The sequence below is a fragment of the Ovis aries genome, chromosome 8, assembly GCF_016772045.2.
Source record: "Ovis aries strain OAR_USU_Benz2616 breed Rambouillet chromosome 8, ARS-UI_Ramb_v3.0, whole genome shotgun sequence".
NCBI classification, from domain to species: domain Eukaryota; kingdom Metazoa; phylum Chordata; class Mammalia; order Artiodactyla; family Bovidae; genus Ovis; species Ovis aries.
In genome coordinates, this window is record NC_056061.1 from 74,641,184 (window position 1) to 74,655,756 (window position 14,573).

Genomic DNA, 14,573 nt, shown 5'->3' on the forward strand with positions numbered 1-14,573 from the left:
AGCCCGTGCACTACAACAAATGTTCACCACATCTAGAGAAAGCCAGTGTGCAGCAACCAAGACCCAGTATAGCCAAAAATAAATTAAGTCATTAACTTAAAAAATTAGCTAAGATGGTAGATTCTGCTATGTGTATTTTATCACACACAAAACAGTTAAGGGGGCACAATTCTGGCTCATCACTGGTCCTACTTTCCTGGCAGCAGGCCTCAACCCTGACCCTTCCTGCACCTGGTTTCTGCTCTGAGTCAACTGGTTTACAGCAGGAGCAGCCACAGAGAGGCCATACCCGGGCAATGATGACCTGGGTGTTTGCCACTGGGCTGGTAAAAAGGATGGGGGCAGCTCTAAGTGCCAACAACGAGGATCTGAAAACGTGGACCTGGGACATTGCCTAAAGCTGGAAGACCCCTCATCCTGGTGTGCGTTGCCCAATAGGTCGCCCTGCTCTCCAGAGCCTGAGAAAGGGTACAAGCTTGTGTGCTGACACTTCACCAGAACTCCCCAAAACTTTCGGCAGGGACTGGAATTAACTCTTGATGGAATGGAAGAGATGGTACAAGCCAGTGAACAGAAAGGTGATGGGAAAACAAAAGAGGCAACCCTCTCCACAGAGAGGTGAAGAGTCCAACTCTGGGCTGAAAACCTGTGTGACCTTTCTGGCCAGCCTCACGTGGAGAGCTGCCCTCCTCACCCCAGACTGCTGACAGCTGGGCACTGCAGTCTCTCTCAGGGCCTGGACCTGAGAGATGTTCACACTCCTCACACTTTCTTCCTTCCTAGTCTCATTTTCTGAGGCCCTGGGCCAAGGTTCTCTTGTGGTGCCTCTGCTAAGGCCTCCATAAGAGAAGAGAATGGAGAAAGCTTGAAGACCCCTGTCCCCACTCGGACTCAGGCCCAGGTCTCTTTACACTGAGTTCTTCCCCTACCCCCACCTCAGGGTCCATAAAGCTGCTGAGCCTTTTGCTCTGGGCTCTCTGATCAGGGAGGCGGGCTCTACGCAGGCCATCCCATTGGGGAAAGTGAATGAGAGCTGCACTTCCTCTGGGTTCAGACTCTGGCCTGTGTTCTCACAGTAAGGGTGTTAATTTAGGTGTCTCTCAGCTCAGCTGAGCTCCTTATAAGGAGTGGTGGGTGTGGTCAGGGATCAGGAGAGCCTGGGGACTGAGCTAATCTTGGTCAGATCCTTGTTGCCTCAGCTTTGACCGATGTCAACAGGAGACATCAAGTAGGTGGTGTGAGTCACTGTGTGGATTGCCTCAGCTTCAAGACAACAGGAAGCAACACGCAGCCTGGTATGAGCCACGTGTGCCCCAGTAGCTGAGGGTTTTGCCTGCAGTCACTGCTCTCCCCCTCACCCTCACCCTGGACCAAGAGGAAGTGCCCACCCCAAGCCCGTGACAGAGGGCGCCACCAGGCAGGCTGCCACTGGGCTGTCATAGCTGCTCCGCTGGGCTCACCCACAGCCTCTGGGGTGTCCAGAGAGATTTCTCCCTGAACTACCCCCAACTTCACTCTCTCTCTGCGGACGCTCCTCCACACTCATCTGCAGCGGTGACTCCACTTCCTACTGTCCTAAGTGTCATATTGTCTTACAGAGGCGCAAAGCACGGAGGTGAAACAAAACTCAAGCCACAGCCAGAGCTGCCCACCCCTCCCCTCATGACTCCTTTCCGACTGGTGAGCTGGGTGAGTGGGCAGCCTCACTTCACCTCAGTTTCTTCCTCAGTCGCTCAGGGAGAGAAGCAGGACCACTCTCACCAAGGAGTGAGGAAAAAGTGAGGTCACATTTGCCAAGCCCTGGGTGCCCAAGAGCGGGCTTCCCTGATAGCTCAGTTGGTAGAGAATCTGCCTGCAATGCAGGAGATCCTGGTTCACTTCCTGGGTCGGGATGATCCGCTGGAGAAGAGATAGGCTACCCACTCCAGTATTCTCAGGCTTCCCTTGTGGCTCAGCTGGTGAAGAATCCGCCTGCAATGCAGGAGACCTGGGTTCAATCCCTGGGTTGCCAAGATCTAGGAGAAGGGAAAGACTACCCACTCCAGTATTCTGGCCTGGAGAATTCCATGGACTGTATAGTCCACGGGGTTGCAAAGAGTCAGACACGACTTTCGGTTTCACTTGGTGCCCAAGAGATGCTCAACAAATATCAGCTCTCCTCATTGACTGAAGAAGCTTCAGTTATTTTTAAACTCTCCAGGATCCCCCAGAGAGAAGCCCTCTACTCCCTTCTGACTAGAGAATCCCAAATCTCTCCCTTTGCAGAAATGCTGACTTCCTTTTCTTAAGCAATTTTTTTCTTTATTCACCTGGGCCCTTTTTCTTCTTGATGGACTCAGAATACTTTATTATAAACATCATATTTACAAACACTAAATATGCACATGGTAACACAGTGCACTGTTTGTGCTAATAGTAGCTTATATTTTATTTTATTTTTAATTTAAAAATGTTACTGAAGTATAGTTGATTTATAATCTTTTGTTAGTTTCAGGTATACAGCAAAGTGATTCAGTTATATATTATACATACATATATATAACATATAGATTATTACAAAACATCAGGCATAGTTCCCTGTGGTATATAGTAAGTCCTTGTTGTTTATCTATTTTATGTATAGTAGTGTGTATATGTAGTAGCTTCTATTTTAAATGCAAACTCTGAGCTCCACATAAAGGAGACAAGGAAATTTCTTTTTCTTTTTTTGGTTGCGCCTTGTGGTTTGTGGGATCTCAGTTACCTAACCACGGTTTGAACCCAAGCCATGGCAGGGAAAGCCTGGGATCCTAACTACTAGGTCAGCTGGAAACTCTGGAAATATATATATATATACTTTTTAGCTAGACTCAGATTTAATAAATTAATAAATTATTTACTCAAAAAAGAATAAGTTGGTGACAAATTCACACTCAAGTAGTTTTGACTGTTATGGGGAAGTAAGTAGCCTATCATTTGAAACCCAAGCAGCAAACATAGCATACACATAGGCTACACACATTTTGCTGTTTGTTAAATACATAGGCATATAGATAAATATGTTTACATCCTTCAGTAAGCTGTAAGAGCACAAAACTAGAGAACAAATCTTTCCTATATTCAACTTATTTGACCTGAAAATAATATACTTTCCATCTTTCAACATATATTCTAATTTCTTACCTTGCCTTAGAAAGTAAATGTACACAGTTCAACCTGTATTATTTCCATGCTAAATACTAGTTGCATGCATTTATTAAACAGGAGCATCCTTATGAGGGGATTTATGAATTTGTTCTGGGACAGAAAATGAGAACCAGATAGTGATTTCATCACCTTAAACTGAATTCCTTAGCATCCCCTCATGACGACATATGGCAAATCTTTAACCATAAAGTACATTCTGAGCCTTGTGTAGTTCAAAGTGCTAGGACAAAATCATACCATTCTCACTACCTTTGAAAATAAACAGAATTCTTATACTTACCTTAGATCTTGTTTGAACATCCCATTCAATTTATTGGAATTTTTAAAATGCTGCATTACAAATGTAATATCGAATGAAGAAAACAAGTTAAATCTTATTGAAAGCAATTATCAGTCTAAAAGCATCAGTGAAAAACTAAAATGGTACTTTTAGTCAAGGCATGAAATACACATAAAATCTAGCTATTTTCCTATTATTCTTTGAGCACTTTCAAGTTGGAAAATACATTACAAAAGACTGAAAGATTCTGCTAAGTTTACTCATTGAGTACTTTTGACACTGAAAATAAGAGAAAGATTAATACCACAGTTTTAACCACTGGGACAGAAGAATCATTAAATGATAGGATTGAGGACTTCTCTGGCGGCGCAGCAGTTAAAATCCACCTGCCAATGCAGGGGACACGGGTTTGATCCCTGGTCCAGGAAGATCCCACGTGCAGTGGGGCAACTAAACCTGTATGCCACAACTACTGAAGCCCTGTCTCCCAGATCCCACGCTCTGCAACAAGATAAATCACCACAGTGAGAAGCCAGCACACAGCTAGAGGGTAGCCACTGCTTCTCACAACTAAAGAAAGCTGGCACGCAACAATAACGATCCAGTGTAGCCGTAAATAAATAAATAAAATGAAATTTTTTTACGGAATTTTTTTTTATTTGGGATTTTTTATTTTATTATTTATTTATTTATTTATTTATTTTTAATTGGAGGCTGATTACTTTACAATATTGTGGGGGGGGGGGTTTGCCATATATTGACCTGAATCAGCCATGGGTATACATGTGTTCCCCATCCTGACCCTCCCTCCCACCTCCCTCCCCATCCCATCCCTCAGGGTCATCCCAGTGCACCAGCCCTGAGCACCCTATCTCATGCATCAAACCTGGACTGGCGATCTGTTTCACATATGATAATAGACATGTTTCAATGCTACTCTCTCAAATCATCCCACCCTCACCTTCGCCCACAGAGTCCAAAAGTCTGTTCTTTACATCTGTGTCTCTTTTGCTGCCTCGCATATAGGGTCATCATTACCATCTTTCTAAATTCATGCTTGTACCTCAAGACCTCTGCACCTCAGTAACGGCACCTGGGCACCCAGGACCCAGCTGGACCCTAACAGTTTCTCCTGACCCACAGTCCATGGGCTCAGTTTCTGTGCATTGCGGGAAATTAAGTTGTGGTAACTGCAGGCTTTGTACATGGAGGGAAGAAAACATCAGACATTGAGAGAAACAGGAATTCTGTGTTCAGAGGGGTGGAGATGCAAGACCACCTGGCCTGGAAGGAAAGTAGCCTCTGGGGACCAACTGCCCTGGGCTGAGGGTCTCTGACCTTGGATCCCGGCCCTCTTTCTGGCCCTGGCGATGCTCCCTGCCCTGCCCATAAGTGACATATCTCACATGCCAAAGCTCCCTGGTACTTTTCCTCAGGCCACTGTGAAGTAGGCTTCTGTTGTTTGCAACTCAGAGACTCTGATTTTTTTTTTTTTTCTGGCTGCGCTGTGTCTTCACCGATGTGTGTGAGCTTTCTCTACGTGCAGTGAGTGGGGGCTACTCTCTGATTTGGGCTTCTCATGTTGGCGGCCTCTCTTGTTGCAGAGCACCATTCCTACTGTGCTCAGGCTTCAGTAGTTGTGGCGAATGGCCTTAGCTGCTCTGTGGCAAGTGGGATCTTCCCGGACCAGGAATTGAACCCATGTCCCCTGCAATGGCAGGTGGATTCTTAACCATTGGACCACCAGGGAAGTCCAATCCACAGAGATTTTACCATGACAAATCCCATCACCAAGTGACGATATATACAAGTCTGTGCAGAGAATCCAAGGAGGAGGCCAGGGAGGTGCCCAAGGAAGCTGCTGGGATGAGAAAGTTGTCAGGCAGCCCCTGCTTTCACTCTCTCGGGACTGCGTGTCCCCCATGCTCTACAGGTGCCCCCTGCACCCCCTCAGCTGAGCAGCTTCTCTGCTCCATCACCCCACACAGGACTATGTGCACACACACACCCCTCGCCCAGCTGGCCTCCCAGCTTCACTTCCCTCACTGATTCCATTGTTCCTAGATTCTCTGTCCTTGGGAGACAGTGTTGATTGCTGGGCTCAGGCCAGGAATTCATTATGGTTCCATCAGCACTGGACGAGGTGGATCACCTGGGAGCTGGGGCTCCAGGCAGGTGGACAGAGCAGACGCTGTGAAGGGGGTGAGGACGGGGATGACCTTAATAACATGACTGCTGGGCCGGCAGGTTGTAGGGGGTTCAGGCTTCAGCTAGTTGCACATCTTCTAATCTTGGGGAAGCTCCCTTATTTCTCTGGGACCTGGTTTTTTCCTGTAAACTTAAAAGGTAGAACAAGAAATCATAATAATTATTATTTATTGAGCATCTTCCATGTGCCAGGTGCCCTTGTAAAGATTTTACATGCACTAGTTTCACTTGTTTATTGCCTGTAAAGCATGTAAGACAGTCACTAGAATGACAACCTCGTTCCAACCTTCAATAAGCTGATGGATAATGTGCAACTCTCAATTTGCTGGACTTTTACCTTTAATGATCTTATAAAACAGAGAAACGTCTCCATCTATTCAGATCACAGTCCTGACATTTGTATCCTCACATAAAATTTCTTCTGTCCATTCATAAAGTTTTGATGTTTAGGCTTTCAAATCAAAGCTATCTTATTTCCAAAATAATGGAAATGAGTTTATTTATTTTACAAATTATAATTTATAAATATATTTATAACTGACAAATAAATTACTTCCTTTATTATAGTTCAGTCACTCAGTCATGTCCAACTCTTTGCAACCCCAAGGACTGCAGCACGCCAGGCCTCCCTGTCCAGCACCAACTCCCAGAGTTTACTCAGACTCATGTCCATTGAGTCGGTGATGCCATCCAACCATCTCATCCTCTGTTGTCCCCTTTTCCTCCTACCTTCAGTCTTGCCCAGCATTAGCATCTTTTCAAATGAGTCAGTTCTTTGATTCAGGTGGCCAAAGTATTGGAGTTTCAGCTTCAGCATCAGTCCTTCCAATGACTATTCAGGACTGATTTCCTTTGTTACAAGTCATAGCAAAAAATTCAGTCAATACAAAGCCTTATAAAGTAAGAAAGTGAACACTGGCTTCACTCACTTCTCTTTTTGACTTACTTCACTCCTCTTTTTGACTTATTTCACTCTGTCTGACAGACTCCAGGTCCATCCACATCTCAAAAATGATCCAATTTTGTTCCTTTAAATGGCTAAACAATATTCCCTTATATATATGTACCACATCTTCAAATTCATCTGTCAATGGACACTTAGGTTGTTTCCACATACTGACATATAGCTGATTCACTTTGCTGTGTATCAGAAACTAACACAATATTGTAAAGCAATTATACTTCAAGAAAAAAAAAGGTAAAACATAAAATAAAATCATGTCTTCTCCCTGCTACTAGAAAAAAAAAAAAAAAAACTAATGATTTAAAAGAATTCCTTTGTTTATCTCCAAGGGTGTACTGAAGAGTGCACCTGGAGTCAAAGGCAATAAATTATTAACTGACAAAAATATTTTTTTAATTAAAAAAAAATAATAATAAGCCCAGCTTGCTTGGACCAGAATGCCCGCCCAGAAGTGAAGGCTGGTGAGGGAGGCGCTAGGCCCCTCTGGGGCACCGCCTTCTTCCCACAGCTACCTTCAGTTCAGTTCAGTCACTCAGTCTAGTCTGATTCTTTGCGACCTCATGAACCGAAGCACGCCAGGCCTCCCTGTCCATCACCAACTTCTGGAGTCCACCCAAACCCATGTCCATTGAGTCAGTGATGCCATCCAGCCATCTCATCCTCTGTCGTCCCCTTTTCCTTCTGCCCCCAATCCCTCCCAGCATCAGAGTCTTTTCCAATGAGTCAGCTCTTCCTATCAGGTGGCCAAAGTACTGGAGTGTCAGCTTCAGCATCAGTCCTTCCAATGAACACCCAGGACTGATCTCCTTTAGGGTGGACTGGTTGGATCTCCTTGAAATCCAAGGGACTCTCAAGAGTCTTCTCCAACACCACAGTTCAAAAGCATCAATTTTTCGGTGCTCAGCTTTCTTTATAGTCCAACTCTCACATCCATACATGATCACTGGAAAAACCATAGCCTTGACTAGACAGACTTCTGTTGGCAAAGTAATATCTTTGCTCTTGAATATGCTGTCTAGGTTGGTCATAACTTTCCTTCGAAGGAGTAAGCGTCTTTGAATTTCATGGCTGCAATCACCATCTGCAGTGATTTTGGAGTCCAGAAAGATAAAGTCAGCCATTGTTTCCACTGTTTCCCATCTATTTCCCATGAAGTGATGGGACCGGATGCCATGATCTTAGTTTTCTGAATGTTGAGCTTTAAACCAACTTTTTCACACTCTTCTTTCACTTTCATCAAGAGGCGTTTTAGTTCTTCTCTTTCTGCCATAAGGGTGGTGTCATCTGCATATCTGACAGCTACCTTCCCTGCCCACACACACACACACACACACACACACACACACCAAACAGAAGCGAATATGGGCGGGCCCGAGCTTGCGGGGTGCGGGCCCGGAGGGGCGGTGTTGGGCGGGGCTTGACATGCCCCACTTCCCGCGGCCGCTGTTCACCTCCGGGTGCTGTTCCCGTAGACGCACCCTCCTTCTCGCCGATCTGCCCCCGGCTCCTGGCAGAGAGTCGCAGTCTCGCCCGGGCTTCCAGGAAGGGACGAGGAGTGGTGCCAAGGCGGCGGGCCGGCTATGCCTCCAGCCGCTACGATTCCCGCCGGCGACCGCCCGCCTGCGGCCTCGGGGACGCAGCGGGGCCCCGGGGAGGCCGCGCTTTGAGGTCCCCGGGGCCTAGCGCCCGCCGCGATCGCGCCGTAGAACCCCGGGGCCGGCGCTCTCCCGTCTTCCGTCCCCCTCGCACTCTGACGGCCAGCGTCGCCTCGCTTCCTCCGCCGCCGCCCGCCATGGCCTCCGCCGCCCGGGGCGCGGGCTCGGGGCGCAGGCGCCCGCCGCCGCGTTGGGCACTGCCCGGCCTGTTGCTGCTGTGCTTGTGGCTGCCCGGTGGTCGCGCGGCCGGCTCGCCCTCCGCGCCGCTGTCCGAGCTGCATGCGCAGCTCTCGGGGGTGGAGCAGCTGCTGGAGGAGTTCCGCGGACAGCTGCAGCAGGAAAGGCCGCAGGAGGAGCTGGAACTCGAGCTGCGCGCGGGCGGCGACCCCCAGGAAGGCTGCCCGGGCCCCGGGGGCGGCGGCTACAGGGCCAGGCCCGACGCCATCATCCGCACCAAGGACTCGATCGCGGCCGGCGCCAGCTTCTTGAGCGCGCCGGCGGCCGTGAGGGACTGGCGGCAGTGCCTGCAGGCTTGCTGCCTCGAGCCACACTGCTCCGTGGCCGTGGTGGAGCTGCCCCGGCGGCCCGCGCCCCCAGCCGCCGCGCTCGGCTGCTACCTCTTTAACTGCACCTGGCGCGGCCGCAGCGTCTGCAAGTTTGCGCTGCACCGAGGTTACAGCAGCTACAGCCTCAGCCGCGCCCCAGAGGGCGAGCAGGAAGGCCTGGAAGCCGGTGGCCTGGCCCTCGCCCGGGCCTCACCTCCCCTGGGTAAGCACGCCATCCGAGGCCCGGGCCTGGTCGCTTGGGCCCTGCTGTCGCTTTCCTTGTACCTGCTGGTGGCTGTGTCTGGGAGACCTGCCTAGCAGGACCGCTGGGCCCTCCTCAGTCAAGTCAGAAATAAAACATCTGGCTTTGATGTCTCAGTCCTAGGGATGGTTTTTGAGAAACCCCCAGTAGATTGGGTGGAAGCGGACATGGTGGACTGCTTCTGGAATTCTTCTAAGCTTAGGGAGGAATGCTGATCCGAAAGGATTCACAGAAATTCGATTTAATGGAAGAGAAAAGTTCAGGGGGGAAAGTCTATTTTAGTCTCAGATTCTTACAAGATATGGTCTGTGTCAAGTAATTACAAGAGCAAAATCTAATTAGATGCCAGATTGCTCATAGCACACCCTTATCTCTTAGGTTGGCTCTCAGGGTCCATGATTCCACCTAAAGTTGCTTTCATCAGACAAAATTCGGAAGGGAATAGGTAAGGTTATTTTGAAGTGGGTCTAACTCTTTCCTATGAACTATGGTTCTTTTTTTTAAGGAGTGGGGAGAAAAGGAACTCGATTAATTGAAAATGAAGTTTAAAGCACCTCTCTTTTGAAGAGGAGCTAAAAAGGATGCTTTTCGTTTGATGGTTTTTATTCTGGGGATGATCAGAATGAGAATTAAGACCCAAACAGGAGGCAAAAAAAAAAAAAAAGTGGCAGTTGGAGATAAGATCTCAGGAACTGAAACCTTGATTGGGCCTGCTTGTGTTCAGCTGAGTGTGTTTGATTGCGCTCTGTTGCTGTTTGGTTTATGATGTCGCAAGAGTGGAACCATAACAAGACTAGAGGGGCGTAGCCTCAGCCACTTTGGAAATCTGGAGTCTCCATGACCTTTAGGTCCAAAGAGAATGGTCTGGAAATCTGTGTCCACAATGGCCCATCTCCCTTCCCACCTCCAGTGGAATAAACATCCAAGGTCACCCGAGATTTCTAGGCCTTGAGGCACACACTGCAAAGGACCCCAAAGTTTTCTCCCTAAAGTGGAGGCAGGAGGCACTTTCACATGCGTCCCTCAGCCTACTCATGGCTGTTAGACACACATCTTTCCTCTGCCCAAGCAGGGACTCAAAAATAAATCCCAGCACCAATGAAACAAAATCCCTTTCCCTTCTCACTGCACAACTGGAGGAAACCAGCATTGCCAAATGGAGCTTTCTTATAAGCCAGTGGAAACAGAAAGGAAAGTGGAAACAAGGAAAGAATATATCCGCCATGGGGGGTCGGGGGGAGGGACTTTAGTTTATTGTAGAAGTTTCTGGATCATTTTTTCTTCTACTCCTTTTTTTGACCTTCCTTTCTCTGGGCGGGGGGTGGGGGGAGTTTGTCTAGTAATTCACTTTGGAGATGCTCAAGAGTACACCCAGATGACCACTGGGCTTGGTCCTTATCCAGGAAAAGAGCCGCCCTGCTCACAAGTTCTTTGGATCCCAGGAATAGGGACACATGGAAGGGTGCTGCTTGGCCCAAATGCCCTCATTCTGTCTGCAGAGAGGGCAAAGGTCACTCTACCCGAGTGTCTTGTTTTTCCTACCTAGATCCTTAACCTCCTGAAGTTCCCTGTGCTTCTGAGACTAAGTGGTTCCTTCATGAATGTTTTTTTGTTTTTCTGAAGCTGTGAGCACAAGTAGTTTAAGGCTAAAGAAGCATAAAAATGGTTTAGAATTTTACAGAAAATGTTTTAGGGTCCATTTGAGGTGAATACAAGGACCATGAAAAAAGGGCAGGGGGCCAGGTGGGATTGCATGGTACACATTTTTAGCGGACCCCATCAGCCCTGTTTGTTGTTATAGCAGACCCCCTCAGCCCTGTTGTTTGTGGACATGTATTGAGTTTGATAAGTGGTACTGCTATAAGCTCCTTAGACACGTGAACTCACTCTGTCCTCACAAATCTGTCCTTTCCAAATCTAGGTTCTCTCATAATCCCCAGGGTACTCGAAGGCTTGGTGAGAGAAAGTAACCTGCCCAAAGGTCCCATAGCACCTGCTTTGTGGAGCTATGCATTGTAAGTTGTGAGCTGTGCTGTGTGAGTTGTTAGCTGTGTTATGTGAGTTGTGAACTATGTTGTGTGAGTTGTGACCTGTGTTGTGTGAGTTGTGAGCTGTGTTGTGTGAGTTGTGACCTGTGTTTTGTGGAGCTGTGAGCTGTTATGTGAGCTGTGAGCTGTGCTCTATGAGTCGTGAGCTGTGCTCTGTGAGTTGTGGAGCTGTATTCCGGGGCAACTTGAATGCTTTCTCCAACAGCATCAGGACACCTGGAAGCAGAGATGCCCTCAGTACAGTTTCCAGGGTGAGACTGACTAAGCAGCTACCTGGGATGATGGGAGGAGGTGGGAAGGAGTGGAGTATGCTGGAGAGAGAGGTGTGCTGAACTGACGCAATCTGCCTGCAGTCGTGTGCAAAGGGCAGGGCAGGGGGCTTGCAGTCCTGAGTCCTGAATTTGAGAGCCGGCTCTTCTCCATGAGGTTCCCTGCTCATCCTCTTAGGACTTGAGTGCTGGCCTTGCCTTCCAGCTGGGCTGTCATGAGGATCAAGGGTGCACATACTTTGTGAATTAGAAAGGCGGTTCCCACTTACCTGATGTCACTATGGGAGCTTGGCTGTATTGTGTGGCTGACTGGAGGACCTGGGGGGGGGGTCTATGTTTTCTGATGAAAGTGAGGAGCAGCAGGAAGGAGGGAGTGGAGCAGTTAGGACCTCAGAGGACCCAGAGAATACAGTCTCCAAGAGCTCAAGGGCCAGCACCCTTATGCTCTTTCCACTGGATATTCAGCCTGAAAACCAGGATCTCTGGGCAAACGCTGGGTAATCTGAGAAGTCAGGCTTGCATCTGTATTAGGGAAGTCAGTGTTGGACAGCACTCTGCCATCCCCTCTGTAAACCCATGCGTAGCCACCCCAGGCCTCTCTCTCATCTACTCCAAGAGCAAAGGAAAGAACTGACCTGGGAAGGTTCAAAGCTCATCCCTCCGTGAGTGCCTGACCTATTGCATGCTTCTCACATTTTCAACCTCTCCCTTTTGTGTTACAAATAAATATCACAAAAGAGTTGCAAATAATCATGTAATACTATTGAGATAACCAGTGGGAATACATTGAGACCTGCAACTCTGATCACACAGAAATTCCAAATGAGTTAAAGAATTAAATAATTTTTTAAAAAATTAGGCCATAGGTTACTCCATACATAGAAGATTTGAAGAAAATAAATCCACTATTACACATCTGGGGGGAAGATAACTTTCTAATCGATTAAAGAGATCACGAAGAGAAAGGATGTAGTATACACATGTTTTGAAAAACTTCATTATGTCAAGAAACAAAAGAAATTGCAAATAGAAGTTTGGGAAGATATGAGACCAGTGTATTTATTATATTAATAGTAAGCTTATGTGAATCAGGAGCTTCTCTGGTAGCTCAGCTGATAAAGAATCCATCTGCAATGCAGGAGATCTGGTTATGTGAATTAATAGGAAAAACAAAAAGAAGTAGGCAAAGGATATGAACAGTTTCCAGAAGAGGATATTTAATTGATAAACATGGAAAAATGTTCAACCTTAGAAGCAAGCAGAGAAATGCAGATAATACCAGCTTACTGTTCCCAGGTGGCACTAGTGGTAAAGAACCCGCCTGCCAATGCAGGAGACCTTAGAGACTCTTTCAGTCCCTGGGTCAGGAGGATCCCCTGGCGGAGGGCATGGCAACCCACTCCAGTATTCTTGCCTGGAGGATCCCATGAACAGAGGAGCCTGGCAGAGTATAAGTCCAGAGGGTCACGAAGAGTCAGACAACTAAAGCGACTTAGCACACACACATGCGCTGTTATTACACCGGCAATAATACGTTTACTGAAGAGTTACACTGGTATGCATGTGGAGAACTTCTAATCATACATGGTCACTGAAAGTGTACATTGAAATGTCTCTTTTGGAAATCAGTCAAGAAAGATATCAGAGAACCTTAAAATATTCATTCTCCTGAGATATGTTTTAAGGAAAATGATCCATGCTAAAGAAAAGTATGAGCAAAAAAATTATTGTGGCATTATGTATGATGATGAAGAAAACTGGTAACAAAGTAACGTCCAGTGGTAGGGGCTAGGGACTTAAAATGGCAACTGTGAAGTTTATACAGTGATGCAAGCAATGGTAGGATATATGAATAAATATCAATAAGTAAGAATATATCAATAAGTTAGGTTAAATTCAGGATGTAACTTTATATTTACTGTAAATAGAATATATGTGAGTGCTCCCAAAATATAGTGGGTTACGTGGAGCCTTTCAGTTAGACAGATCTGAGCTGACATCTCAATTGACAAATTTATCACTTGTGTGGTCTTAGGCAACTAAGTTAGCCAATCTGACCTAGTTTCCTCAGAGACTTGTGAAAATTGGGTGAATTTATGGCTCAAAAATGCTTCATGTGATGTCTGGTACAAAGAAATCACCCAATAAACAGTAGTTGTTACTTATTATTGGGTTTCCCTGGTGACTCAGTGATAAAGAATCTGCCTGCAATGCAGAAGACCCGGGTTCAATCCCTAGGTGGGGAAGGTACTCTGGAGAATGGAATGGCTGCCCACTCCAGTATTCCTGCCTGGGAAATCCCATGGACAGAGGAGCCCGGCGGGCTATGGTCCACAGGGTGGTAAAGAGTTGGACGCAACCGACTAGCTAAACACCAGCATCACCAACATTAATTGCTATTATTGGCAGCTCCGATGGGACCAACAATACACACCAAAAAGGAAGACAATCATATTGCGGTTGTAAATAACTTTATCCTGACATGTTGCAATTAAGAAAAATGCACTATGAAGAAAAAAGGTCACAAAAGCAAACAAACAGAAAAATCAAGATGGACTTTGACCTTTAATATCTAAGCCTCTTCTCTTGGTCTGGCTGGCCCCACTTCCATATCCTCAGCCTTGACTATTGGTGCCCATGCAATAAGACCCAGATTCCTCTTTCTTGTCAATAAGGCGTTGTTCAGAGCAACATATAGAAAATCAGAGTAGTTAATATACCTCTCTGCGTAAAGTGCCACCTTGATATGCTCCATCAAGATGGATGTGAGTTTTATTTCATCTCTGTGGATCATACCAAATATGCTTAATCTTCAAAAGAAATCAGTGTTTCCAGAGTACTTCACGCTGGCTTATTTCATTTTTATAACAAAAACTCAAAGTGACATTTAAGCTTGTTCTTCATTAAGTCAAAATTTTTCTTGAATGACGGCACACTCCTTTCCTCTTTTTGTTGTCATTTGCTTATTTTTAAGACCTGTTTCTGGCTTAAGTCGCCTAAGCCAAATCGCTCTGGGTTGTTTTATTTTTAAGATGTTATTTACTTGTGTGTTTATTTATGGTCGTATCAGCTCTTCACTGCTGCATGCGGGCTTTCTCTGGTTTCAGTGCGCGGGCCTCTCATTGTGGCGGCTTCTCTTGTTGCAGAGCTCGGGCT

The 14,573-nt window shown here is 46.6% G+C and overlaps 1 protein-coding gene across 1 annotated transcript in view; it reads left to right on the forward strand.

Moving 5' to 3' along the window:
- The first annotated feature begins 8,067 nt into the window (after nucleotides 1-8,067).
- Nucleotides 8,068-14,573, forward strand: part of LOC106991302 (low-density lipoprotein receptor-related protein 11-like) — a 284,456-nt gene continuing 277,950 nt past the window's right edge. The window contains exon 1 of the mRNA XM_042253599.2: nucleotides 8,068-9,061. Coding sequence (XP_042109533.1) covers nucleotides 8,431-9,061 — 631 coding nt within the window. The 5' untranslated portion in view covers nucleotides 8,068-8,430. The remainder of the gene's footprint in view (nucleotides 9,062-14,573) is intronic.